This window comes from Pseudorca crassidens, chromosome Y (genome assembly GCF_039906515.1).
Source record: "Pseudorca crassidens isolate mPseCra1 chromosome Y, mPseCra1.hap1, whole genome shotgun sequence".
Taxonomy (NCBI): Eukaryota; Metazoa; Chordata; class Mammalia; order Artiodactyla; family Delphinidae; genus Pseudorca; species Pseudorca crassidens.
Window position 1 is genome coordinate 2,562,912 of NC_090318.1, and position 25,647 is coordinate 2,588,558.

At 50.8% G+C, this 25,647-nt stretch overlaps 1 protein-coding gene and 1 long non-coding RNA gene across 7 annotated transcripts in view; one reads left to right on the top strand and one right to left on the bottom strand.

Moving 5' to 3' along the window:
* The window catches only part of LOC137217836 (cAMP-dependent protein kinase catalytic subunit PRKX), an 84,547-nt gene extending 71,765 nt beyond the window's left edge, over nt 1-12,782 (bottom strand). For 4 of the 6 annotated variants that reach the window (XM_067724803.1, XM_067724800.1, XM_067724799.1 and 1 more), the window contains exon 1: nt 12,294-12,534. In XM_067724803.1, the coding sequence (XP_067580904.1) occupies nt 12,294-12,459 (166 nt within the window). In that variant the 5' untranslated portion in view covers nt 12,460-12,534. Of the gene's footprint in view, nt 1-12,293 lie in introns of all 6 variants that reach the window. The other 2 variants (XM_067724805.1, XM_067724804.1) reach the window with 2 other exon arrangements.
* The window catches only part of LOC137217840 (uncharacterized), a 33,832-nt gene continuing 19,984 nt past the window's right edge, over nt 11,800-25,647 (top strand). The window contains exon 1 of the long non-coding RNA XR_010940292.1: nt 11,800-11,904. This is a non-coding gene — a long non-coding RNA (uncharacterized lncRNA). The remainder of the gene's footprint in view (nt 11,905-25,647) is intronic.

Consider the following 25,647-nt stretch of genomic DNA (forward strand, 5'->3'; position numbering starts at 1 on the left):
CTTCTACTTTCCTATCCCTGTGTGATGTTTGTCACGATTCATTACTCTTTTCTAGGCTGCAAAAGAAGCAGCCTGGAACCTGGACCGCCAAGGAAGCAGCCTGGAACCTGGACCGTCCGAGGTTGCACTGTTTCCAGAACAGAAATATTCTGAAGGGACAATTCAGAAACCACCTTCTGGCGCAGACTCGGGACTGTCTGCCTAGGAACGACCTGCCCTGCTGACTTGACAGGAAGGCTAGGCAGCGGGCCTGGCAACAGGAGATGGCTTTTCCCGTCCAAACAAGTGGCCGGTCTCAGGTTTCATCGAGTATTTGGTGACGTCCGGAGAACTGGAGTGTTTTCAACAGCCAGAAGCGTTCTCACCCCCTCAGCCAAAAACCTCCCAGTGTACGTGGGTGTGTGCACACCTGTGGATGCAGTCATGCAGGGAGAAACAGCAGCACGGAAAGTCACTGGACAACTAAAGAAAGAAGTCGGTTTCCCCTTTTACAAAGGTAGAAGACCTCCCGCCGATAGCCCAGGAGGTGAAGCACCCGGTCCACACCCCCACCCCCCACCCTTCCCACGGACGGTTTTGCCAATGGCATCCCCAGTTCTAGACGGGGATTGTAAAGCTGGCGTCTAAAGCTGACGGCGCCCTCGTTTTACTTTTGCTTTTAAGGAAGCCGAGCGGCTGTCCTGAAATGCACTGCGCTCAGAAACAGGCTGGAGCAGGTGGCCGCCGACTCGCTGTTCTCCCTGCTTATTTCTGTGGCTGGTTCTCCCCAGGGAAGCAGCTGCGGGTTTTCATTCGTGGAGGGGGAACTGTCACGAAAGCAGCAGCAGCTGGGAGAGGGAAACAGACCTGCAAGAGGGTCCGCCAGCCACAGTGCACAGAACACAAGACTCCCCCAACGACCAAGGTGCCCTGGGAGGGTGGGAAAAGATGACGCGGGCTTAGCGGTTCTCCTGGGTCACGATTCCCTTTCTTCCATGGCCCTCTGGGAGGCTCAGAGGAGTAGCCCAGAATCTCAATCAAAATACAACATGTTACTACCAGGAAAAGTAAATAAAGACCCAAAAAAGAAAGAAAGAAAGAAAGAAAAAGCCTACCCAAAGAAGAGTAACAAAAACCAAAAGCAAGCAGAAATAAAGACCTAACCCGCGTCTCTGTGTTAGGTCTTTACTGACTTTACAAGCAGAAAGCAATGAACCTGAAAACAAGAGACTTCCCTGGAGGTCCAGTGGTTAAGACTCCACGCTTCCACTGCAGGGGGCACGGATCTGATCCCTGGTCAACGAACCAGATGCCCCGTGCCACGACTAAGACGCAGCGCAGTGAAATAAATAATAATAATAAAAGAAAACAAGAAATCAATAGAGAAAAAATAATCGAGGCAACCAGAAGCTGCGGCTTTGACCCAAATCAATACAACGGATACCTCAGAATCTGTTACCAAAAGGACGTGCTAACTCATCTTTCGGAGGATCAACGAAATGAACGTCTTCATGAGTATAATCCCTGCCAACAATGACTGTATTCAAGGAGCCAATACTCTGACTCACTGGTGTTTGGTTTTTTTCTGGGTAAATGTTTTTTTCCCCTACGGTGTGAGGATAAATGGAAACTAGCACCCAGGCAGAATTTCCACAAGAGGAAACTCTAGATAGCTGGCCTTCTGGGTGCCCGTTCGATTTAGGGGGGCGGGGGGGGAACCCTCCAAGCGAGAGTTTTCAATCTGTGCTGAATGTTTTTGGAATTGTCCGCAAACACCAGCTGGCTAACTACCCACCTCTCCTCGCTCCCTGCTAGCCGTCCCCCCCAGACTGCACACACCCAGGCACAAGCAGGCGTGGGCACACGAGCCCTGCTTCTGTCTGCCCCTGCAACCTCAGACCCCAGGTGCCCTCGGCGTTACAAAGGCCGTCCTGTGAGCAGCGGAGCCCTGCCCGCCACACCCAGCCCTCAGATCTGCCCGGTCTGGTCCTTTGTTCAGTGAACTGGCTGCCGAGATAATGAGGCAGCAGGGTGACATCATCGACCCAAATCACTGTCAACTGTGTTACAGGAACCCTGGGGAGGCTGCCCTCCAAACGCCTTCCATGAGCCCGCCTCATCAAAACCGTGTCCAAAGGACACGTCCAGAGGATGCGTATAGAGAGCAGCGCACGACGTGGGAGCGCTGGGTGCAACGATTTTCAGGAACTCCCGCGTTTGAGCAGGGACTCCGGGAGACTGTTTGTTTTTCCTGTAACTGGAGGGAAAGCCAGCGTGAATTTCCAAATGGTAAGTGGGGTGAACAGATGTGCAAGGGGCCGAAGGTGGATCTTTTTTTCAAGCATGGAATCACCCAGTGGGAGGGGACCTCGGACGCCCAGAGTATAGTCTTGACAGACCTCCTAGACTAAGTGGGAGGCACTGGGCCAAGCAGGCGCTGGGGAGGCCACGGCAGCACCTGGCGCGAAATAAAGGCTGGAAGGACGGCCCAGAGGGGTCCGACGGGAGCTCCTACATGGGGACAAGGTGACTCACAGGACGGGTGACAGCCACCCACACGGAGAATGTCCCCTTCACGTTCCTACGCCCCAGGGCAGCAGGACGGCCCGTGCCGGTGGAGGAAAGGACCTGCATCGTAGAACACACGCGCCCACTCCATCCGCGGCCTTGGCGGATACGGGGCGTTCCAATGGGACGAGCCTCGGGGACACTCAGGATGCGTGACTGGAGTCCTCCACGGCTAACTCCAAAGGCACTGAAGAGCTATTTGTAACATATGCTCTTATTTGGAGACGCAACCCAGATGCCAAGCGGACGTTTACTGGAGTGCCGTAGGGGTGTAGCGAGAGATGCAGCACCCTGTGCACCCAACCCAGCGCAGTATCGCAGATCCGTCCTCCCCGTGAAACGCAGGCGGGGCAGGACGCTGCTGGAATTAGGAGCTGCTTAGACGCATTCGTAGTGTTGCTTTTATTATTCTTCCAAGGGGAACCTCGGGGAGGCGGGGGGAGAGCCTGCCAAGTTCCTCAAAAAAAAAAGATAAATAAACGTCCCCGTGTTGTCCAGTCAATGAACACGCTCAAGCCTCCTTACGAAACCGCCCGCCGCCGCCGTTACCTCCCGCCCCCGCGTGGACACAAGCTTGGTTTCTGGGATTCCACGTGGCTAACCACACCTGCCTCCGCACGGGTCACAGCCGTGTGTCTAAAGGTCCATCCCGGGGCCAGAAGCTCCTCGAAGGTCTGAGGCTTTGTCATCTCATCTTGGAGCAGTCCCGTCACTGGCCTTTCTCTTGCAACACGAGAATTGGTGCTGCTTGGCCGGGGACGTGGCAGTCAGTGGTGACACCATTCCAGCCCCTCAAAAGAGGGCAAAGATGTGACGGCCTCAGGTAACTCATGAATCCCTTCCCCAGCGTGCACGGGCACGCGCACACACACACCCAATGTCCAGCCCCATCTGTCGGTCAGTGGATCTCCCATTTCTCCTCCCAGGTAGTAACGGAAGAGCTTTTTATTGTTAACTGCGGTCCCTCCGTTTGTGGAAGTCAAGGCCGTCAGACCAGGGCTGAGGCCAGGCTGGGCGCAGCCATCCACCTGCCACGTCCTCCAAAGCGGTGCTGCGTCTCGGGTGAGGCGCACACAGAAGAGTAGAAGCATCGGTGCACGATACACAGAGTAAGATGTCCTTGTCGTCATCCCCAGAACCTGGGGACGCGTTCGTTTACGTGGCCGAGGGGAACTGAGTTTCAAGGAGCTAACCACAGAGGTGAATCAGCAGAGTCTTAATAGCGAGATGCCCCTGGGTTAGTTGGGTGAATCCAGCGACATCACCAGGGTCCTTAGAAGGAGCCGAGAGAAGCAGGAGAGAAACGGCACGAGAAGGGTTTGACCCGGCAATGCCGTCTTCAATGACGAAGGAAGATTGTCGTAAACAAAGGAATGCGGGCGGCTTCTAGAAGCTGCAAAAGGCCAGGAAAGAATTCTCCCCTGGAGCCTCCCCAAGGCACACAGCCTTGCCCACGCCTTGGTTTTTAACCCAGCCATGCTGGGAATTCCCTGGCGGCCCAGTGGTTAGGGCTGGGGGCTTTCACTGCCGAGAGCACTGGAGAACTGAGATCCTGCGAGCTGCACAGCACGGCCGAAAAAGAAAGAAAGAAAGGAAAAAAAACAACCAGTAATACCATTTCCAGACTCCTAACCCTTGGAACTGCAGGTTAGTCAATGCATGTTGTTTTAAGCCACTGAGTTTGAGGTCATTTGTTCCAGTAGCCCAAAGGTGGGAAAGGCCACGCGAGAGATCCCAACAGGAGACCACGGGCAGTGGAGCTTGCACTGGGCTCCCTGTGCGGGCCCTGCCCGCCCCCCTCCCCTCTCCGGCTCCCTGACTCCGGGGTCAGAAGGAGGAGGTGCTCTGAGCACCGGAGGGGTGGACGCACGACAGGTGTGCTGAGAGGAGTTAGCGCCAAATCCACACAAAGACACTACCGTATGTCCTGGAACACGAGGTGAGCCTGTGTTCGGAAAAGGTGATGCTGGTGATGATGAGGGTGATGATATTATGGTGCCTACCTTGGATGCAATGAGCCAAGTCCACCTGGGGCGAGGCTCAACTAGTGCATCATGGGAACGCCAAGGAGGCTGAGGTACCACAAGATGCGTTGAAAGGTTCATGGTGTCATGGGCTGAATTGCGTCCCTCCACCCAAAGGATTTCATCTTGAAGTCCTGACCCCCAGCACCTCAGGATGCGGCTGTATTTGGAGAGGGGGTCTTTAGGTAAAATGAGGTCATTAGGGTGGGCCCTGATCCCAGAGCACTGGTGTCCTTATAAGAAGAGGAGATCAGGACACAGACGCGCAGAGAGAGGCGACCCCATGAGGACACAGGGAGGAGACGGCCGTCTACACGCCCAGGAGAGAGCCTCGGGAGGAACCCAGCCCTGCCCACGCCTGGATCTCAGGTTCTGGCCTCCAGGGCTGTGTGAAAATAAATGTCTATGGTTTAAGCCGCCCAGGCTGTGGTACATTGTTTCTCTAAGCAAATGCATGCAACAGGAGAAACAAAATGGGGTCCATCCAGCACAATGAAACATGACTCAGCCTAGAAAGGAATGAGGCACTCACACAGGCTACCAGGACAAAACTCAAGACTGTGAAGCTCGGTGAGAAGCCGGACACGAAAGGCCAGACAGTGTAGGATTCCACTGACGTGAAACGTCCGGCACACGCAAAGCCACAGAGACATGGGTTAGCGTTCGCCAGGGGCCGGGGAGTGACTGCCTAACGGGTAGAGAGTGTCCTTTGGGGGATGACGAAAATGTTTTAGAACCAGATAGACGCGGTGGTTGCACAGCACTGTGCCACTGAATTGTTCACGTTAAAACAACCTTCTGTGAGTTTCCATTAAACGAAAGTTCCCCGAGGGTCAGAAGTGATGCAGGTGATGCTGGTGGAGGGTGGCAGGATGTGGCAGTAGGTGGCGGAAGGGGACGGTGACGATGGAGATAACGACAAAGACGCCTCCCAGGCAGATCGAACTGACCACGTCCCGAACGGTACTCCTGGGCTTTTCCCCCCAACACTGCTCCATCCCTAACCCCCTCAGTGTCTCCAAGGGGTGGTACAGCTTTCCAATCATGTAACCCCCAAAGCTTGGATTTACCCCCGATTCTTTTCTCAGTCAGGTTCTCTGAAGAACCTTCCTTTCTCAGTTCTTTACTGTTCTTCCCAGCAAGAAAGAACATTTGTAGTTTTCGAAAAAAAGAGGAAAAGGGGAAACGTTTTAAATGGTGTGAAGGTGGTGACATGTGGGTGTTTGAAAATAAACAAACTTGGGGGAAAATACCAGGAGAGCCCCAACAGTTGCTCCTGAGACTGAAGGAGGCACTGAGAATCGTGAACACGTGTTTCTCAAGAAGAACACCGTGCTCACAAGCTTCAAGTGACCCCGGAAAGGGGAAGCGTGTGTCTGTGTCACGTGGTGCTTCTGCCCTTTTCTTGCAGTGACAGACATGGCCTCCTTGGTGGTCCCCAACTGTGGAGAGACCCATCCCGGAAACAGGTCTGAGACCAGCATCATGGCGTCATGTCCTCGTCCCCATGCATGAGCCAGGTCGGGACAAGGAGGGTCGTCCCCAGATCCAGGGAGAGAGGTGTCCTCCTGTAAGGAATCCAGGATGTGGCAAGGTGAGGCTGTTGCTCGGACAGCCACCTGCACCCCAAAGGCAGAAGCTCAGAAGAAAGAAGCCAGGGCGACATGTAAGGAGGAGTCAACCCAGTGTTATGGACTGGATGTCTGTGCCCCCCCAAATTCCCACGCTGAAGCCCTATCCCCTCCCCACCAATGTGACGGTATCCGGAGGTGGGTCTCTGCGAAGTAATTAGGACGAGATGAGGTCATGAGAGTGGGGTTCCCAGGATGGGATTAGTGTCCTTATAAGAGCTTTCCACTCTCCACCATCTGAGCACACAGCAAGAAGACAGCCAGTGCGACCCAGGAGAGAAACTCTCACCAAAACCCAACCACGCTGGCACCCTGATCTCGAACTTGCGGCCTCCAGAGCTGGGAGAAATCCATCTGCATTGTGGTAAGACACCCAGGGGACGGTCTTCTGTCATGGCAGTTGGGCCAATCAAGACAACAAGGTCGGGATGGATTCAAGATGGCGAAGCTTGGCCTGACCACATGGGAACTAACTCTGCCCCATCCAGCTCGGGGGATGACCTCTGTCAAACAGTGAGCTCTGCTTTAGCCACACCCACATGCTGCGTGGGATGAGGACGCCCTCGGAAAACACATGTAACCTGGTGTCCTCCACCTCCAAGGATGTGAGGAAACTGCCTTATGGACCAAGCTGTAAGGCCACACAGAAATCAACTCTGCAGTCCTCTCTGGCAGGTGAATTAGTTTCCTGGGGCTCCCACAAACTGTGAGCTTAAAGCCAGAGGCATCCGTCCCCCCCAGTCCTGGGGACCAGATGTCTGAGGTCAAGGTGTCCCAGGGCCACGCCCCCTCCAGAGGCTCCAGGGGAGCGTCCTTCCCGCCCCTTCCAGCTTCTGGGGGCTCCAGGCGTCCCTGGGCTTGTGGCCGCATCCCTCCCGTCTCTGCCTCTGTCTTCCTGGGGCTTCTCCTCTGTGTCTGGGTCTCTCCTCTTCTGTCTCTTAGAAGGACCCTGTCACTGGATGTAGGGCCACCCTCATCCAGGAGGACCTCATCTCAGACCCTTCACTGCATCACATCTGCAGAGACCCTGTTTCCAAACAAGGTCCCGGTTCCCAGGTTCTGAGAGGACATGAATTTCGGGGGAGAAGGGGACTCGATCCGACCCAGGACAGCAGGTTCTGTGTGCACGTGTCTGTGACTCGTTGGCTCACCCCTGCCTCTCTCACTGCCTGCACGTTTCTCCTCCTGGCTGGTCTTCACCTGACCGCCCCCCCATCCCACACTTTCTATCCTCTGGCGCATTTTCCTTTTCTCCTCCTGAGTAGGGAATTATTGGCTGTGTATCTCCTAAGCTTCTCTTCCCGAAGTCCCCCCCCTCCCCCCACCCCGCCGTCCCCTTGGAGATGTGAAGTAAGGAAGCAGAGTGTGTAAGATGAAGACGACACGAGACAGACAGATCCATGGAGACAGAGAGCAGATGGGGGTTCCCAGCAGCCGGAGGAAATAGGGGGTGACTGCTCACAGATTTGGGGTCGCCCTGCGGGGGCAGCAGACGAAAATGTTCTGGAACCTCACAGAGATGAGGGTCGTGCGACTTTGTGAACGTGTAAAGCGCCACGGCACGGTTCCCCTTGAAATGGTTCCTTTTGTGTTATGTGAATTTCACTACAATTTTTTAAAAATGAGAAGGAACAGGGGCTTCCCCAGCGGTCCAGGGGTTAAGACTCCGCGCTTCCACTGCAGGCGGCCAGGGTTCGATCCCTGGTCAGGGAACTGACATCCCACATGCCACCGGCAGTGGCCAAAAAACAAGTAAAAGTTTTTTTTAAATGAGGAGGAACAGCCTGCAGGACTTCTGTAAGACGAAATATTCTTTTCTAGTATTTTCCGTAATTTTATAAAAAGAAACATTCTTTTCTCGTATTTTACCTAACTTTCGAAGTTCCTCTGATGCTCTTAAGTTGAAACTACCATTCACGCCCACTCAAGGTAAATCAGATTAAAAGGTGAACACAATTTTCTGGGTATCACTACACCGTAAGCAACATTCCCTCCTAAAGGCTTCTGTCAACATCGCCCCGGGAGAAGCCATTCACATGCAGTGGGAAATCTCCCCACTGCGGATTCCACCCGCCTCCAGGGCGTGCTGCTCCCGGTGATGCTTTGGGAGTCCAGGTGGGAGAGAAAAAAATTAGGGCCGGTTCTGGGGAACCAAGGGTGCATGAGACAATCTTATCAGCAGGGAGGAAAATGAAAGTAAGAGACAGCAGTGCAGGTTTAATTACTCACTACGGAAGGTCTCCTCGGTCTAAAGAAAATACAACTTTCTGACAGTGTGACGTGATAGTAAAAAAATACAAGTGTCAGGCGTGAGCGCGTTTCTGTGGTCAGGGAATGAGCTTTGTGCCTCGATCTCGGGGCTGATGGCTGCCCAGACGGATGTACAGGATAAAACTGCACAAAACCAAACGCATGCCCGCTCCTCACAAGCTCAAAGGAGTTCCCATGAAAGGTGGGAGCACTGATGAAGGTCTGTGGTCTCTTAGCAGGATGGACCCCACGACGGCGTGCGTCCTGGTTTTGATATTGTGTGACACCTACAGAAGACATCACGGGGGAAAACTTCATGAAGGGTGCATGGGACTAGGTGCAGGTTTTGGAATCCCCCGTGCACCTATCATTATTTCAAAACATTTATCTTTAATAGCACCATTGTTCGTGCTCATAGCGAGAAATCAAGCTTGGTCACCTGGACCAGGAATGTGGGCCGGGGGCTGCACACCATTCCTTCTGTAACTGGGCCTGTTTTTCAATCTATGAAATCAGTTTGGCCAAGACAGGACCCAAGGTCCCTTCCACGCTCTTTAAAAAATGCCCATGTTGGGGCTTCTCTGGTGGCGCAGTGGTTGAGAATCTGCCTGCTAATGCAGGGGACACAGGTTCGAGCCCTGGTCTGGGAGGATCCCACATGCCGCGGAGTGTCTGGGCCCGGGAGCCACAACTACTGAGCCTGCGCGTCTGGAGCCTGTGCTCCGCAATAAGAGAGGCCGCGATAGTGAGAAGCCCGCGCACCGCGACGAAGAGCGGCCCCCGCTCGCCACAACTAGAGAAAGCCCTCGCACAGGAACGAAGACCCAGCACAGCCAAGATAAATGAATAAACTAATAAACTCCTACCCCAACATCACCACCAAAATGCCCATGAGATTTTTCCCCAACATAAGCTAAGCTTCCTTCCAAGCTGTCTGAATTTGTGGAGGGCTAATCAACCTAGAACACGGACAACTGCCCATAGACAGTTTATTCAGGAGCACAGAATAAGAGCATCTGAGACCTTACGGGTCACTGGCTTTCCTCCTTATTCTATCTCCAAGGTGTCATGGCCGCCCCGTGAACTGGGCCGTCGGCTTCCAGCTGGGTCTCGGTATCCTGGTGCCAACCCTCCTGGGGGGTCCTGCCATCTGAACAGCCACTGCCGGTTTTGCTAAATCATGGAGAAGCACATCTGTGCCCACCTGCTGCGTTCCACCTGCGCTGATCGTCACAACCGTCCTTGGGGGATTGTGAGTCAGCAATTCTGTCCCACAGGCGCCTCCCCCGGGGCCCAGCTCACAGGCAAAAGAAAAGGATGAAAAAAACACCTGTTGGTGAGAAAAAGAAGAGCTCACACACCGGAGTGGAGATCAGACCAGGTGAAAATGCACAACTGTGTGAGGCCAGAACTTCAGGGTGGAGGACAAGCCCAGCCGGCCCGGTCCTTCCACCCTGACTCATTCTGGAAGGTTCCAAGGGCGTGGGGATTGTGGTTATGTTAAGAAAGGCTGAGAGGTTTGTCAGGATGTTTTTTTTGTCTTCTGTTTTGTGTGTGGGTTCGTTTCAAGTTGTGGAAGACAGCCTTGCTCAGCTGGAGAAATGCATACAGATGGCCTCAGACGATTCAGAGCCACTGGGGGTGCCTGTTTGCGATGGGGGACAGTTAGGGATGGGTCCGGGGCAGTCAAAAGGGAACTTAAGTTTCCTGGGCCCGAAGCTTAGGATGAAGAGGCACCATGCTGGCCCCAACTGCGTTCTAACTGTGGGTAAAGAGCCCAACATAGCCCCTCACTTTTGTCCATGACACCTCATGGTCTAACGTTACTGGAAATTCTAACACCTCTGATGGGTTTGGGATTTTTTAAAAGCTTATTCTTACTTTCTTAGATTAACCATGCGCAGATAAATCTGGAATATTAAAGAAAGTTCTGGCAAAAGGTGATTTTAAAAAGCCACCAAAACTGCAAAGCCACACACACACACCCCCCCTGGGTCCCAGGCCCCTGCTGGTCCAACATCCTGAACACGTGTGACCTGGCTCTCCCTTCACACCCTTGGAACCCACAGGAAGTTATCCTTGAAGAGCAAGTATCTTCTTCATTAAGAAAGGGAAAGACAACTGGAGAGCTCATTTCCCCCCCACCCGGCCCTGCTCGGTCCCCAGAGCCAGTGACTTTCTATTTTTAAGGACAAGATGACTCACTGGGCACCCTATGCCCACTAGGCAGCGCCCAAAGGGCCCCCAGGCAGCTGCAGACACCGGGCTACGCCACGTCCGCAGCCCACCCACCAGCCCACGCCCCGCCTGATGCCCTGGCACCTTTCACAATAGACTTGCTTAAGTGCCCAAAACAGATCCAGTTGCCAGCGCTGTGTGCCAAGGGCCGCCGGGTCCTCCACCAACTTTCCATTGTTGAATTGTGTTTCCACCTACCGGTATGACTGCACTGGTCTAGGTTTCTATCCTCGTCTCCTACCCTGCAAAACACAGCCAGCTTTTAAAGCAGCCCTGCAGAGCGCCCCAGAGGGAGGGAGGGAGGGAGGGAGAGACAGAGAAAAAGAAAGGGAGAGAGAGAGAAGATGGAGAAGATGAGACAGAGAGACACACAGAGAGAGAGAAAAACAGGAAAGGGAGGGAGAGATGGACAGAGAGAGAGAAAGAAGATGAAGGAGGAGATGGACAAGAAGGCTTGGAGGGAGAGGAGGAGAGAAACAGGAGAGAGGGAGGGTGCCTCCTGTCCCCTCCGTCCCAAACGAGGCTTCCTGGGCACCCCTTCCTCACAGCCAACTACATACGGGCAAAAGGCTACTGACGGAAAAGGGAAGGTTTCAAGGCCACTCTGAGTGGTTTTAATGCCACTCTGGCTGTGCCCCTTGGTCATATGAAACCCCAAGCCATGCCCTTGAGGCCAATGCTTCCTCCCTTCCAAGAGAGGGTGGGGAAGGGCCCGAAGAAGTACCTGGGTACCCCTGCTCCAGGGTCATTTACGGTATGTGCCCCCTTCCCCACTGATTCTTTCCTGACAGGTTGGGACAACTCCCTTAGCAACAAAGGGTTGCTAAGAAGCCACAGGCTGGCTTGAGCCCACAGCCTGAAGGCAGCGCCCTCGCGGAGTCGGGATATTCTGACCCACTCAGGGCGGGCTCCATACACCAACACGTTTTGGGATCCAGGCACTCATGGGACTGGAGACTTCACGTTTCCAGCTGCCTAGGAGTGATCAGGTTCAAAGGAGGACGACAAAAAGGAAATCAGTGCCGGATAAAAGAAATGCCCAGTTCCGGATACACAGACGGAAAATACGGCAGGATAAGGAAATGCGTAATTCACCCCCAACGCCGCCCCGCGCCCCTAAAACGCCACGGGACACCTGACCTCCCAGTTCCAGATACGCTCTCAAGTCCAGGCGGGAGCATCCTGACGCGGGGGAGAGGGGGAGCCTGGCCAAGGTGAGGTCTGCAAGGGTCTCCGCGGCCGCCGCCGCCCTCAATGTGACGTGACCCCAGCAAGTTCTGTGACGTCGGGGGGGCCCAGACACCGGGGAGGTTGCTGGGGGGCGGGAGGGAAGGTCTAAAACAGGAGACTTCGGAGGTGCGGGGCAGAGCGCCCGCAGGTGGGGAGGCTCTCGGGGGCCGGAAGGAAGCCCTCCAAGTCTCGGGGCGTTCGGCGGACCTAGGGCGCACGGGGAGCCCCGCGCGGAGATCCCGAGCAGGCGGGACCAGGCAGGGCCCTCCCCGGGCGGCGGCCGGGCGACCGCACACAAGCCTTTTGTCTGACGCCGGCTTCCCGGGCGGCGCCGAGCGCCCCAGCGGGCCGGGTCCCCGCGCGTCGCACTCACCCACGGTGGCCAGCGTGTCGAAGTCCTGCGGGCGGTAGGCGGGCGGCTCCGGCGAGGGCGCCCCGGGGCCGGGGAAGTGCGCGGGCGCGCCGTCGGGGGTCTCCCCCGAGCTCTCTCGGGCGTCGGCGTCCGCCGCGGCCGCCTTGGCCAGCCCGGGCGCCTCCATGGGGGCGCGCTCAGATCCGGGGTGCCGGGCCGGGCCGGGAGGCGCGGGGGGCCGGGCTTCCCGGGACGCAGCCTCGGAGGGCGGCGCGGCGGCGGCGGCGGCGGCGGCATCAGCGGCGCCCACCCATGCGCGGCCCCCGCCTCCCGGTCGGCGGCCGGGCGCAGCAGGCGGCGCGGCGGGGACAATGGCTGGGCGCGGGGCGGCGCTCAGGGCAGGAGCGGCGGCGGCAGCCGATGGGAGTTGCCAGCGGCCTCTGAGGGCGGGCGCGTAGTGGCCTGGGCGGGGGACGCGGCCCGGGCGGGCGGGCGCGAGGCGGGGTTCTGGCCGCAGCCGCCCGGCCGCCTGTTCATTCCTCTCGTCCCGCGCCCGCCGCCGCCGCGCGGGCGCTGCGTGCGCGCTGCTGGGGAGCCGGGCGGAAGCGGCCTGGGCGGGGCCGCGCGCTCCCTCCGCCCGCCCGGGCGCCGGCCCGGACTCAGCCCGCCCGGCTGGGGGTGTGGCCCGCGCCGCCGCGCCCCGCCCCCTCCGCGCCCCAGCCCTGGGACCTCAGGGCCCGGGCGCCAGGAGCCTCTCCCGCCATTCTGGGGCGGGCGCTGGCGCGGGCGCGGGCGGCGAGGTTGCTTGCGCGGCCTCCGCGCCCCGGGGCGCCCCAGGGATGGGGTCTCGGCCGAGCTCCCCCGGGAGACGCGCAGGCCTGTCCCCGCGCCCCCTGCGCCCCAGCCCGGAAGGCTGGGGGAAGGCGGGACCGGCTGGGGAGCGGGAGGGCGTGGCTTAAAGAAAAGTAAAGTTAAAAAATAAAGCTGGAGTTGGATGCGGATGGGGCGCGCTCCGCCGACCGCGCGGTGCCCGCGAGTCCCGGCGGGCGGCCGCCACGTCTGGCGAATAACCATCGGGACCAAGGCCGCTCCCAGCGCTGGCTTGTTGGACTGCAGTCATGTAAGATACGCACCATGGGGGAGGCGCGGAGCCGCGCTCCCGGAGCGTTTCTTGACAGCTTCCGATAAATCTTTAATTATTTCAAAAGAACCATTTCTTAAAATACTAAGAGGCAGGTAACAATCAGACAACTACCAAATGCGGCGCATGCAACTTGACGGGCAGCTGGTGTAAACACACCAGGGACGATTTCGGAAAAGAAACGCAGTACGGTCACAGACAACTACACAACGATAGCGTTAGGTTTTTCCTAATGGGAAGTGTGTCCCAGGCCACCTTTGGTTATAGTTATACCCCCAAAATGTCGGGGCTGTATCTGAAATGCAAATGTAACTAGACGGATGCGGCCACTGTTTTTCCGGGGATCTGGTTAAAGTGCTCCTTGGACCACAGCGGGCCGGGCAAGGAACGCCTGGAATCGGTCTTTCAGAGCAGCCCCCAGGGCTATCCGGGCCGCAGGTCCGCGGACCACAGTTTGAGCAGCGAGAGGCACCGAGCCTGCCCTATTGTTTGGCGGGATTCCAGCGATTCCGCCCTTGAAAGGGAGGGTCCTGCCCCTGAGTCTTCTAGTCGGCGTGGGGACGGTCTGTCGCAGAGGCCAGAACTACAGAAAGGAGGCGTTTTACGGGGGACCAGGCCGGGCCTGCCTCGCTTGGCCAACTGGGAGGGGGTGACAGGAAATCAGAACCGGCTCTGGGTGTGGTGCTCTGGCCCCCGGCTGCCAGCCGCGCCCCTGCCCTCCTCTGCACACTGTGGGTGGCTTTTTCCCCGGGCGAGACGCCTGCTCTCTGCTGGTTGCCAGATCTTGAGCTGGAATGCGAAAAATGCGCTCCAGGAGCGGGCCGCGTGCGCCCCAGCGGCTGCTTAGACAAGGACTGGTCCCCCGCGCTCAGGCCACCAGGCCGTGCCCCGCGGAGGGGCGACCGGGACGGTCCACGCCGGGCAAGGGCGCGACTCCACGCGGAGCGCGCGCCCGCTCCCCGCGGACGCGACCTTGTGACTGCGGTCGGGCTGGCTAATTAAGGTCGATGGTCAAGGCTAGGGTTTCACGCCCAGTGAAAGGCACGCCTTGCCCTTCTAATGGCAGCCGGGGAGGAAAAAGTAACAGAGACGCTTGCAGAGTTAAACTCTGGGTGGCGGAGTGGATCTGACCCTTCCTCGCCCGCCCGGAGTTTGACCGCATACCTACCTGTTCCTATAAATATCCCGGCGGGTTTCACAACACCTTGATGAACAAAGCCGCTTTCATCTGGAAGGCTCATAAAAATTCTTCAGAAACCACAGCATATTTCTTGAAAGGCAAAAAAGAAAAAAAAAGCCGTGCAAGCGAGGCATTACAGGGGCATTTGTACCGCCTTTGGGATGAGCATTCGGTGGTGATGGGGCAGGGAAATACCGAACTCTGTAACCCAGCGGACTGAACGCTCCCCGTACGCAGAATGAGCTCTAAAGTCAACGCCGGAACAGGTGTAGGCGGGGTTGAATGAGGGAGAGAGCAAAAGGGTGGTCCGTGAGGGCAGCTGGACACTTCTTTTGGAATTGCATGTATTTGGAAATGCGCATGTCTATAAGTAGACAGGTAGATATGTGTGCGTGTGTGTACTGAGTGAAAATAAAAAGCGCACAGTTGCCTTCCCGAAGTTTACAGTCTCTCTACATTATTATATCTATATTACATTCCAATGTGTTCTGATATATATTCTAAAGTGTTTACCAGCCTTCACAGACTTAACAATTTATACGTGTATAATAGATATTAATATCATATTATATTCTAATCTATTCTGTGATACATATGTTTTACAGTATATATTCTATCTGATTATGTTCCAATATATATATTCCAAAAGAAGTGTTCAGCTGCCCTCACAGACTTTATCTATATTAGATATTATTATATCACATATATTCTATTCTGAATATATAGTCTAATGTTTTATTATATGTTCTAATATATATATTCCAAGAGGTTTTCAGCTGCCCTCACAGACTTTACAGTTTTTAATGTATATAATATCAGATACTATTTATACCCCACATATTCTAATCTATTCTGAGATATATATTCTCATGTTTTATTATATGTCCTAATATATATATTCCAAAAGAAGTTTTCAGCTGCCTTCAGACGCTACAATTTATATATATTAGGTATTATTTATGTGACATTACTACATTCTAATATATTCTGGAATATACATTCTAATATATTTTATTATATATTCTGATTCAGAGAAGCGTCCAGTTACAGGAATACGGTTTCCGACTTCCGTGGTCAGACTTTACTGTCATTCAGGTGAAGCCGTGGTTTACTAGGAATAGCCTAGGTCATGTCTCATGCTCAGTGATTTTGTTCCCATTTCTCAGGTGAGCTGCTGCATAGCCCCGTAGGGGGGTTTTGTGCTTTCATTCAGCACCAGTGAATGTTTTCCTGGCAAGGAGTGATCCAAGCATTTATAAGCGCTCACTTTTAGTAGGTTTGCAACCCTCTGCTGCTTCTTTTTCCCTTGTCCAGACGGCCCTATGGTGGGTTTGCGTTGGTTTCATGCGCTAGAAATTCACGATAACCTAGTTAGTTGGCTACGTTCTATTACAATCCTGGGCACTTCTGCCTCCACGGATGGACCGCTGCTGGCATGATGAGTCACAGATGATGGTACTTATTTTATCATTACGATCAGTACACCCACAGTCATCAGAGGCCTGCCCCGGTGGGAGCCCAGCTGAATCCCCACCACTCACAAAGCGTCCCCACGCACCCCAAGGCTGTATTTTGGCGCCTGGCTCTCTAGAGATATTTTATGCAAAGCGGACCCCCTTTTCCAACAGCTTCAATTTCACTTGTTGAATAAGTGTTTGACCCAACATACGTGGCTAAGTTGTGACCTAGCAATGGCCTTCCTGCTGATGGAAATGAAGTTTTCACCACGGAGATGTCACACACACTGCCCTGGTTAGGGAGGTCATGAACTCCAAACGGGCTGAGAGCAATGAACTCATCCAAGGTAGAATCCTGGATGGTTAAATACGTGCACATTTGGGTAAAATGAAGCAATCCACCATCACTAACATAAACAAAACCCTAAGCCACCCTCTCTACAAACTGAAGTTTAAAAATCTGAAGAAGTACAAGGACATTTGACTGTCACACTGCTCTTATTCATGTATGGAGCTCCAACGTCTATGAATAATGGTTTTGTTTTGTTTCTGTTTTTGTTTTTTGCGGTACACGGGCCTCTCACTGTTGTGGCCTCTCCCGTTGCGGAGCACAGGCTCCGGACGCGAGGCTCAGCGGCCATGCCTCACGGGCCCAGCCGCTCCGCGGCACGTGGGATCTTCCCGGATCGGGGCACGAACCCGTGTCCCCTGCATCGGCAGGCGGACTCTCAACCACTGCGCCACCAGGGAAGGCCTGAATAATGTTTTTATACATGTCTATTTACTCGGAGGCTTTTCTTGAGAGATTTCAAAGGAAACTGTAGAGGAACGTGTTGAGAATAGACACATTGCCTGGGATAGACCAGCCTGTAATTAGAAGATGGTGCATTTATTCATCACTGAAGATTTGCAGGAAAGTTTTTACTTGTCAGATGCTGAAGAGATTCATGGAAAATCTAAGCTGTGATGCTGGAGGAACACAGGTGGGTCATGCTTCCCGAAACGTGAATACATATGGTGGATAGACGCATCCTTCATCCGAAAGGGAAGTTAACGTTCGATGCCCCTGTGGCTGCTGTGTAACTGGACTTCTGAACTTGAACTTTAGAAGTCACATTTTACCCAAGGAATCATAGTGATGGTTAGAAAGCAAAGATGATTAGGAAGTAAATATGATGACTTAAGAGAGATTTCACCAAGGGCATCGATCATTCTGTTCCATCATATGTTAATGCAGTTTCCTTTCCCTACCTAAAATCTCAAGTTGTGAAAATGAATGAGTGGGGTGGCCCCCATGAGCCACGGTGACCTGCATCCTAGAATCCACAAACCAGACCTTGTCACTTGGGTCAGGCTGTCCTTTTAGCTCATGTGCTAGTGTCTGGAGCTTTCCATGAATTCCAAGTACCACAAAGGAACATGAGAAAAATTATACCAGATCAAGTCATATATGTCTCCAGACATTATAAATAATATTCTAGTACCAGCTGTTATCTACTTTGGATTAAAAGCGTCTTTAGGTTTTTAGATTCTCACCTTGTATGCTACTAAAAAGTACCACGAAGACATTACCACGAAAGAAAACTAAAATCCATTTCAGAAGGACTAGATTTAAAGATAGGGGGAAAGTACAAGACAGGTTCAAGGTTGTATTGTACCACACAGGGCATATAGCTAATATTTTATAATAACTGCAAATGGAAAGTAACCTTTAAAAATTGTATAAACATTAAAAATTTTTTAATTAAATAAATTAAGAATTTTTAAATAAAGAAGTGGGAAAACAAACAACACAATGAGACTAGGGACTTCCCTGGTGTTCCAGTGGTTAGGAGTCTGCGCTTCCACTGCAGGGGACACAGGTTCAGTCCCTGGTCAGGGAACTGAGATCCCCCAAGCCGTGTGGCATGGCCAAAAAAAATAAAACAACAAGACTAGAACATGATAGTGGAGTGGGGTCAGTTTTCCAATCCCTGGATGGTCATAGGAGGACCTCCTAAACTTGACAGAGACAGAATCACAGGGGTAAACAGATAAACAGATCTGACAGCCTAAAAATGTAAGAACATTATGGAATTATAAACAAAATAAAAACACATTTACAACAAGAATGCAAAGTGCCTAAGACAAGTACATGAGGCAAACTGATATACGTTCAATGGGCATTAACAGACAATTAACCCAAAAAAGGGCATAGCTACGGGTCCTTCACACAGGGAGGAAACAAAAAATCTTTAAAGTAACTAGTAATCAAAGAAACTGGACTGAGAACAAACGTGACGGCTTTTTTCTTTTTGTTTTTAAATCCACCTGACATGGTACAGGTGAAATGTTCCATGCTAATGAGGGAATTCTTATACACTTTTGGTTGTAATGTTACGAAATGATCATATGTTTTGGTGCAGTCATTCTATGTCTAGAAATGTACTTTTCAGAATTAAATTTTGGAGAATATCAAAAGCCTCATGATCAGAGTTACCCATGATTATGGGATGAAGTGTGCTCTGCAATCTCACACAAATTCAGATGCTGAAGTCCCCACCCCCAGGACCTCAGAAAATGTGGCTGGATTTGGAGATGGGGTCTTTAAAGAGGGGATGAGGGTACAATGAGGTCACTAGGGTGGGTCCTGATCCCGTAGCACTGGTGTCCTTATAAGAAGAGGAGATCAGGACCCAGACACACACAGAGGGACAACCCTGTGAGGACACAGGGAGGAGACGGCCGTCTACACGCCCAGGAGAGAGGCCTCGGGAGGAACCAGCCCTGCTGACACCTGGATCTCAGATTCCAGCCTCCAGGACTGGAGACCATAAATTTCTGCTGTTTAAGCCGCCCAGTCCGTGATATTCTGTTTTTGTGACATGATCTGACAATGACACCAATGATTCAAGGCAGTTTTTATTATAGAGAAATAAGTAGACATACTTTCAACACCCAGAAATGGGGAAAGTATACTGGTCTGTTTACGTAAGGGGATTTTCAAACTCTTCAGAATGGGAGCATTATGACCAGATTTTAAGTATCATAGGCAGCCGTCCAAGTTTTGTAACACACTCTGATCTTCACTATATAACAAGACGATGCCTCCCCCGCCCCAGAAAGGGAGGGAAATGTCCCAAAAGGCTGTGTCTGGATTAGGAGAATCGTTACAAAGATTTTTCTAATGCTGTACGCCAATTTCTTTTTCATAAGGACAGAGACCTCAGAACACACAAGATTTCACAGGAGATACAGAATGAGAGTTATCTTAGGGCTTGCCTAGAAACTGTGGTTCTGTAGTTTATCTTAACTTCCAGGAGGGACGTAAGAAAACATTAATTCTTATCGCAGAAACAGATTGCTGTAGTTGGTCATCAGTATTTATCGGTAGGAAGAGGGAAGTTGAAAACTCGTGAAGGACGTGAGGAGGATGTGACTAGAAGTAGAAACACACCCCCTGATCTTGGAGGAAGGCATTTGTGGCTGGAATTCTTCCTTAATGGAGGATTCAGGCCAGCCTCACAGCATCATCCCCTCCGAGGCGTGGTGGCGGGGCTCTAAAAATCCCGAAAAATAAGACTGGGAATGAGGTGGCAACTAGCTTTTCTCGTGATAAAGCCAGGATTTAAAAAAAATAGTTTCCTATTGCAGAGGAAAGAAAGAGATTGAGAAATGCATTTCACAGGAGTCCAGAATGCGTATGCCGTTTTAACAGGGCAAAGAACGTGGGTCACCCAGTAAACGTTATTCGGAAAACTGCAGGGTGACTTAAACGTAAATAAAGCCGGCCTCTTGGTCCGCTCTTGACGCGGAAATTAATTCTTCACGTGTCAAAAGGCATGTGCAACAATAAAGCCCTGGAGCGTTAGATGAGAATATGGATTTTAAAATACGATACTCATAATAAATACATTTGTATCATCTGTATAACGTATACGTTTTCCATGGTGTATATATAAGTTATATTGGGGTGGCCAAAAAGTTTGTTCAGGTTTTTCCCTAAGATTTTTTTTTTAATTAATTTATTTTTATTTACTCAGCTGCATGTATCTTTTCGAATTAGGGAAAAGGGGGTGGGAGGGATAAATTAGGAGTTTGGGATTAGCAGATATAGAAAATAGATAAACAACAAGGACCTACTGTACAACACAGGGCTCTGTACTCAATATCTTGTAATAATCTATAATGGAAAAGAATCTGAAAAAGAATATATATATATATATATATATATATATATATATATATACACACACACACACACAGACACACACATATATATATAACTGAATCGCTTTGCTGTCCACCTGAAACCAAAACATTGTAAATCAACAAAACTTCAATTTAAAAGTACATAAGTAAAGGGGAAAAAAAGAAGTGCTGTTCAGAACAGTCTTAGAAAATGTGGACAGACTTGACTAGAAACAGGCAATACTGGACATATCCAAAAGGAGCCCTAAAACATCCCATCCCATAACCTTGAAAGAGCAGATTCCACCCATCCCCAGAAAGCAAGGATGCCACCAACACCTCATGCCTGGACTTAACATCAAACACCTGTCCACAGGATAAAAGGCACAACAGGTGGTATCCATCACGCATACATGGGTTATATTTGGGGTTACCACCACCAAGAACAACAACACAACCATGTGTTTGTATAATGAACAGTGGAACTTTATAAGAAAACGAGGGTTTGGTATCACTTGTTTTGAATTTTGCTGAATTCGTGGCTGCCCTCTCGGGCAAAAAGAAAGATGATACAAGTGTGACAGATAAGCTTGAGGTTAAATACAAAAAGACCTTCATGGGATAGGAATGTTCTGTGGTGTGAAATCTTTGAGGGACACAGAACTAAGAACAATTTAGAAACAAATTTAATCTGCTGTGTGGGCACACAGAACTGGAGTTCACTGAATATCAGATACAGCACTTCAGCTCTTAAAAGGGGGGCAGTAGGTGTGGGCTTGTCTAGAGACAGTACAAAGAGTTTCAGATTTCCAGAAGAAACTATATTCAATATCCTGGGATAAACCATAATGGAAAAGAATATTAAAAAGAATGTATATATATGTATAACTGAGTCGCTTTGCTGTATAGCAGAAATTAACACAGCATTGTAAATCAACTATAGTTAGTTCAATAAAAAAAATAAATTAAAAAAATTTTCCAAAAGATTCACAACAGAGTGTTCAATGGATGAAACTGTATAGTTTGGGGGAACATTGATCCCTCAATGGGCCCAGCCTTCTGTGGGGCATTTTAATACAGACCGTGAAGTCATTTAGGCTGGAGTCTGTGGGTCTAAATTTTAGGATTTGAAAATGTCAATCAGTCTAATATTTCTACTGTGTGATCACTAAGGAATCTGAAGGTACCTGGATAAATGTGAATTCCTGGTAGGGGATTCCACAATCTTTGGCCAAAATGATGAGATTCCACCATATTCTTAAAAAGCCAATGGCCAAGAAGCTTAGAGGTTGTCTTTCATGGACCAGGTACTGGGTTCCATGGTGGCCCCCCCTCTCTCCCCCCCCCAAAAAAATGATATGTCCTCTTACAATCCATCAATGGGATGTTATTTGGAAAAAGAGTCTTTGTGGATGTCACTGAGGATCTCAAAATGAGATCAGCCTGGATGAACCAGGTGAGCCTTAAATCCAGTGATGCATGGACACATGTCCCTACATGAAAAGGAAACACAAGAGGAGAAAGCATTGTTTACAAGGAGGCAGAGGTTGGGGTCATGCATCTACAAGCCCAGGACCACCAGAAGCTGGGAGAGGGTATGGGACAGCTTCTCCCTCAGAGCCTCCAGAACTAACCAGCCCTGCCCACACCTTCCTCTCACACTTCTGGTCTCCAGAACTCAGGATACATTTCTGTTGCCCTAAGTCGCCCCAGTTTGGGGTAATTTGTTACAGTAACCCCAGGAATCCAACACATCAGCTTGTCTTATTTTAGATCCCCATGAGAATTTGATGAACTGGAGGTCGTACTGTGGAGGGTCTGTTTCTGTAGACACTCCCATTTGTTGCCCCAAGGGCACGGGATAAACCTTTTACAGAAAAACTCTAAAAATATGTATACATCTGTCTACCTTTAGCCAGTTGGCAGGTTGCCTTCCTCTTTGCAAAATGACAAGGTTGTACCGGTGGGGGGGTCTGTCAATGTGTCACATCCCAAACTGATGGTGCAAGAATGTTCCACAGTCCAGCCCACCCAAGATAAACTGTGCACTTGCCACAGATGATGGCTTCAATTGGTGAGGGTGTGGAGAAAAGGGAACCCTCGTGCACTGTTGGTGGGACTGAAAATTAGTGCAGCTACTATGGAGAACAATATGGAGGTTCCTTAAAAAACTGAAAATAGAGCTACCATATGATCCAGCAATCCCACTACTGGGCATATACCCAGAAAGGATGAAAACTAATTGGAAAAGGTACATGCACCCCAATGTTCATAGCAGCACTATCTACAATAGCCAGGACATGGAAGCAACCTAAATGTCCATCAAACAGAGGAATGGATAAAGAAGATGTGCTATATATATATATATATACAATGGAATATTACTCAGCCATAAAAAAGAATAAAATAATTCTATTTGTAACCACATGGATGGACCTAGAGATGATCAGACTAAATGAAATAAGCCAGACAGAGAAAGAGAAATACTGTATGTTATCACTTATATGTGGAATGTAAAAAACATAAGAAACTAGTGACTATAACAGAAAAGAAGCAGACTCACAGATGTAGAGAATGCATTAGTGGTTACCAGTGGGGAGAGGGAAGTGGGGAGGGGCAGTATAGGGGGAGGGGAGTAAGAGGTACAAACTATTAGGGATAAAATAAGCTACAAGAAAATAGATAGCTAGTGGGAAGCAGCCGCGTAGCACAGGGAGATCAGCTCGGTGCTTTGTGACCACCTAGAGGGGTGGGATAGGGAGGGTGGGAGGGAGATGCAAGAGGGAGGGGATATGGGGATATATGTATACGTATAGCTGATTCACTTCGTTATACAGCAGAAACTAACACACCATTGTAAAGCAATTATACTCCAATAAAAACGTTAAAAAAAAAAAAGCTACAAGAATACATTATACAGCACAGGGAACATAGCCAATATTTTATAATACCTGTAAGTGGAGTACAACCTATAAAAATCGTGAATCACTATATTGTACACCTGTAACTTCAGCAACTATACTTCAATAAAAAAAATTTAAATTAAAAAAAAAAAGAATGACAGCTTCAAAACTCTGACCTCCTTTTGGAACTATTGCTACCGATTTTCTTGCTCTCAAAGATCTTTCCAGAATTTTGCAAGGAGCAGTGAGAACAAGACACAGAGGACAGAAGCAGCGTCCCTCATACTAGCCGCCAGTGTTCATAAGAGGCGCGTGTTATTATTTCCTGACTCGGAGGTGTGAGATGGCTGCAGGCTTTTGTGGTTGCAGGCTGGGTGTTTGTTCTTCTGAGCTCCTGCCGTGTGAGCCGGGATGCTTGCAGGTAGAGCCTACGCGTCAGAGCTCTGTGGGGCCACAGGGAGCCGTCTGTCTCAAGGCTACACCTGGTGCAACTCCAGCTTGTCAAAAGTAAAGTAAAGGCTGCCGGGAAATGGAATCTCCGAAGGAGGTGAATGCAGTTATTTCAGAAACAGACTGGATTTCTGGCTCCCTCCTGCATAATGAATACGAATGAAATAGCACAACTTCTGCCCTCTCTCTTCCCAATCTTCAGGTTTCTTCATGGTTTTCATTAAATGGGATGAGGTCGGTTGCATATTTAGATGGATGGGGTGCTATTCTGGAATGAGCACGCAGCGGTCATCAAATCGAGAGCTGAGGAGCGGTGACCTGAAGCTGGCTTGCGCTGGGGCTGTCCGCAGGACCCCGTCCATGGGGCTTCGGTTTCCTCCCAGCCCTGGGAGCATCCCTGGAGAAATGGGAGGAAGGTACAGGGGCTTTCCTAACCTCTTACAAGTGTCCCTTCCACCCCCATTCTGTGGTGACATGGACTGAACTGCGTGCCTTTAAAATCCATATGTTGAAGTCCCAACCCCCAGCACCTCAGGATGGGGCTGTGTTTGGACATGGGGTCTTTAAAGACGGGATGAGGGTACAGTGAGATCACTAGGGTGGGTCCTGATCCCTTATAAGAAGAGGCGATCAAGACAGAGACGCGCAGAGAGGGACAACCCTGTGAGGACACAGGGAGGAGATGGCCGTCTACACGCCCAGGAGAGAGGCCTCGGGAGGGACCAGCCCTGCCCACACCTGGATCTCAGATTCCAACCTCCAGGACTGGGAGAGATACATGTCTGATGTTTAAGCCCCAGTCGCATGGCGATTGGGTGCAGCCCCAGTGCGTCACCCAATCAGTGGTGCATTGTTTTGGCAGCTCTAGGGAACTAAGACATGTGAGACATAGTAAGTTTATCTCGGATGCAAGGGGGAGGAATTTAGGCTCCACTTCTTGGGGGAAAGGCAAGATAAGAACCTGTGGAAGGGAGATGTCAGGTCACCTCCGGGGCTGCGCCATCTTTAAGGTGCTTGTTTTACGGGGACGGTGGGAAAAGGTGATGTCATTCGTTTGAAGTACCGTGACTGCACTCTGACACGCACCGGATCAGCTGCCGCAGAGCAGTGAAGCAAGAATCTTCAACTGATACCCCCCCCTTTTTTTTAATACCCTTTTCTTAATACCATCTTCTTGACTTCTCAAACCACTTTGGCCACCGAGCCGGGGCCCCACCCTTAACACTTCCTGCTTCAGTTTGCAGTCAAAAGCCATCTGAGTGTTTTACTGAACCTTGGGGCATAAACAATTCATGCTCTGACGTTGGAGGGGTTCCGGAGAGGTTCCTTAACATTTTTATGCCGCCATAAAAAAACAACAAACTTTTGCCATTTGCAACAACGTGGATGGACCCGGAAGATATTACGCTCAGCAAGACAAGTCAGGCAGAGAAAGACAGATACTGTAGGATCTCACTTATATGTGGAATCTAAAAAACAAACCAAACTAGTGAATATAGCAAAAAAAGCAGACTCACAGGTACAGAGAAGAAACTAGCGGTTACCAGTGGGGAGAGGGAAGGGGGGAGGGACAAGATAGGGGGAGGGGATTAAAAGACACAAAGTATTACGTATAAAATAAATAAGATACAAGGGTATATTGTACAGCACAGGGAATAGAGCCATTGTATCTTGTAATAACCTATAATGGAGTTTAATCTGGAAAAATTGTGAATCACCATGTTGTACCCCTGAGACATATAATATTGTATATGTATATCAACTCTATTTCAATTTAAAAACAAACCCCCAAAAGCCCTGGCTCATCCACCCCCCCCCAAAAAAAAGACACTGTAAAAGAAAATACATAATTTATTGGACAATACATTAAAAATTGTTTAGGGACTTTCTATTTTATTTCTCTTCTAGAATAGGTGGTACCTGGAGTTATGTTCAACTCCATGTATAGGGCACGCCACCGGGTGCAAAGACCAGAGATGCCAGGTGAGAATGACACTAATCAGATCGTTCTACAGCGTTTGTGTTGTTCTGTCCATCACTCCGTGGGCACCCTTCCCTGGTGTGCACATTTCAC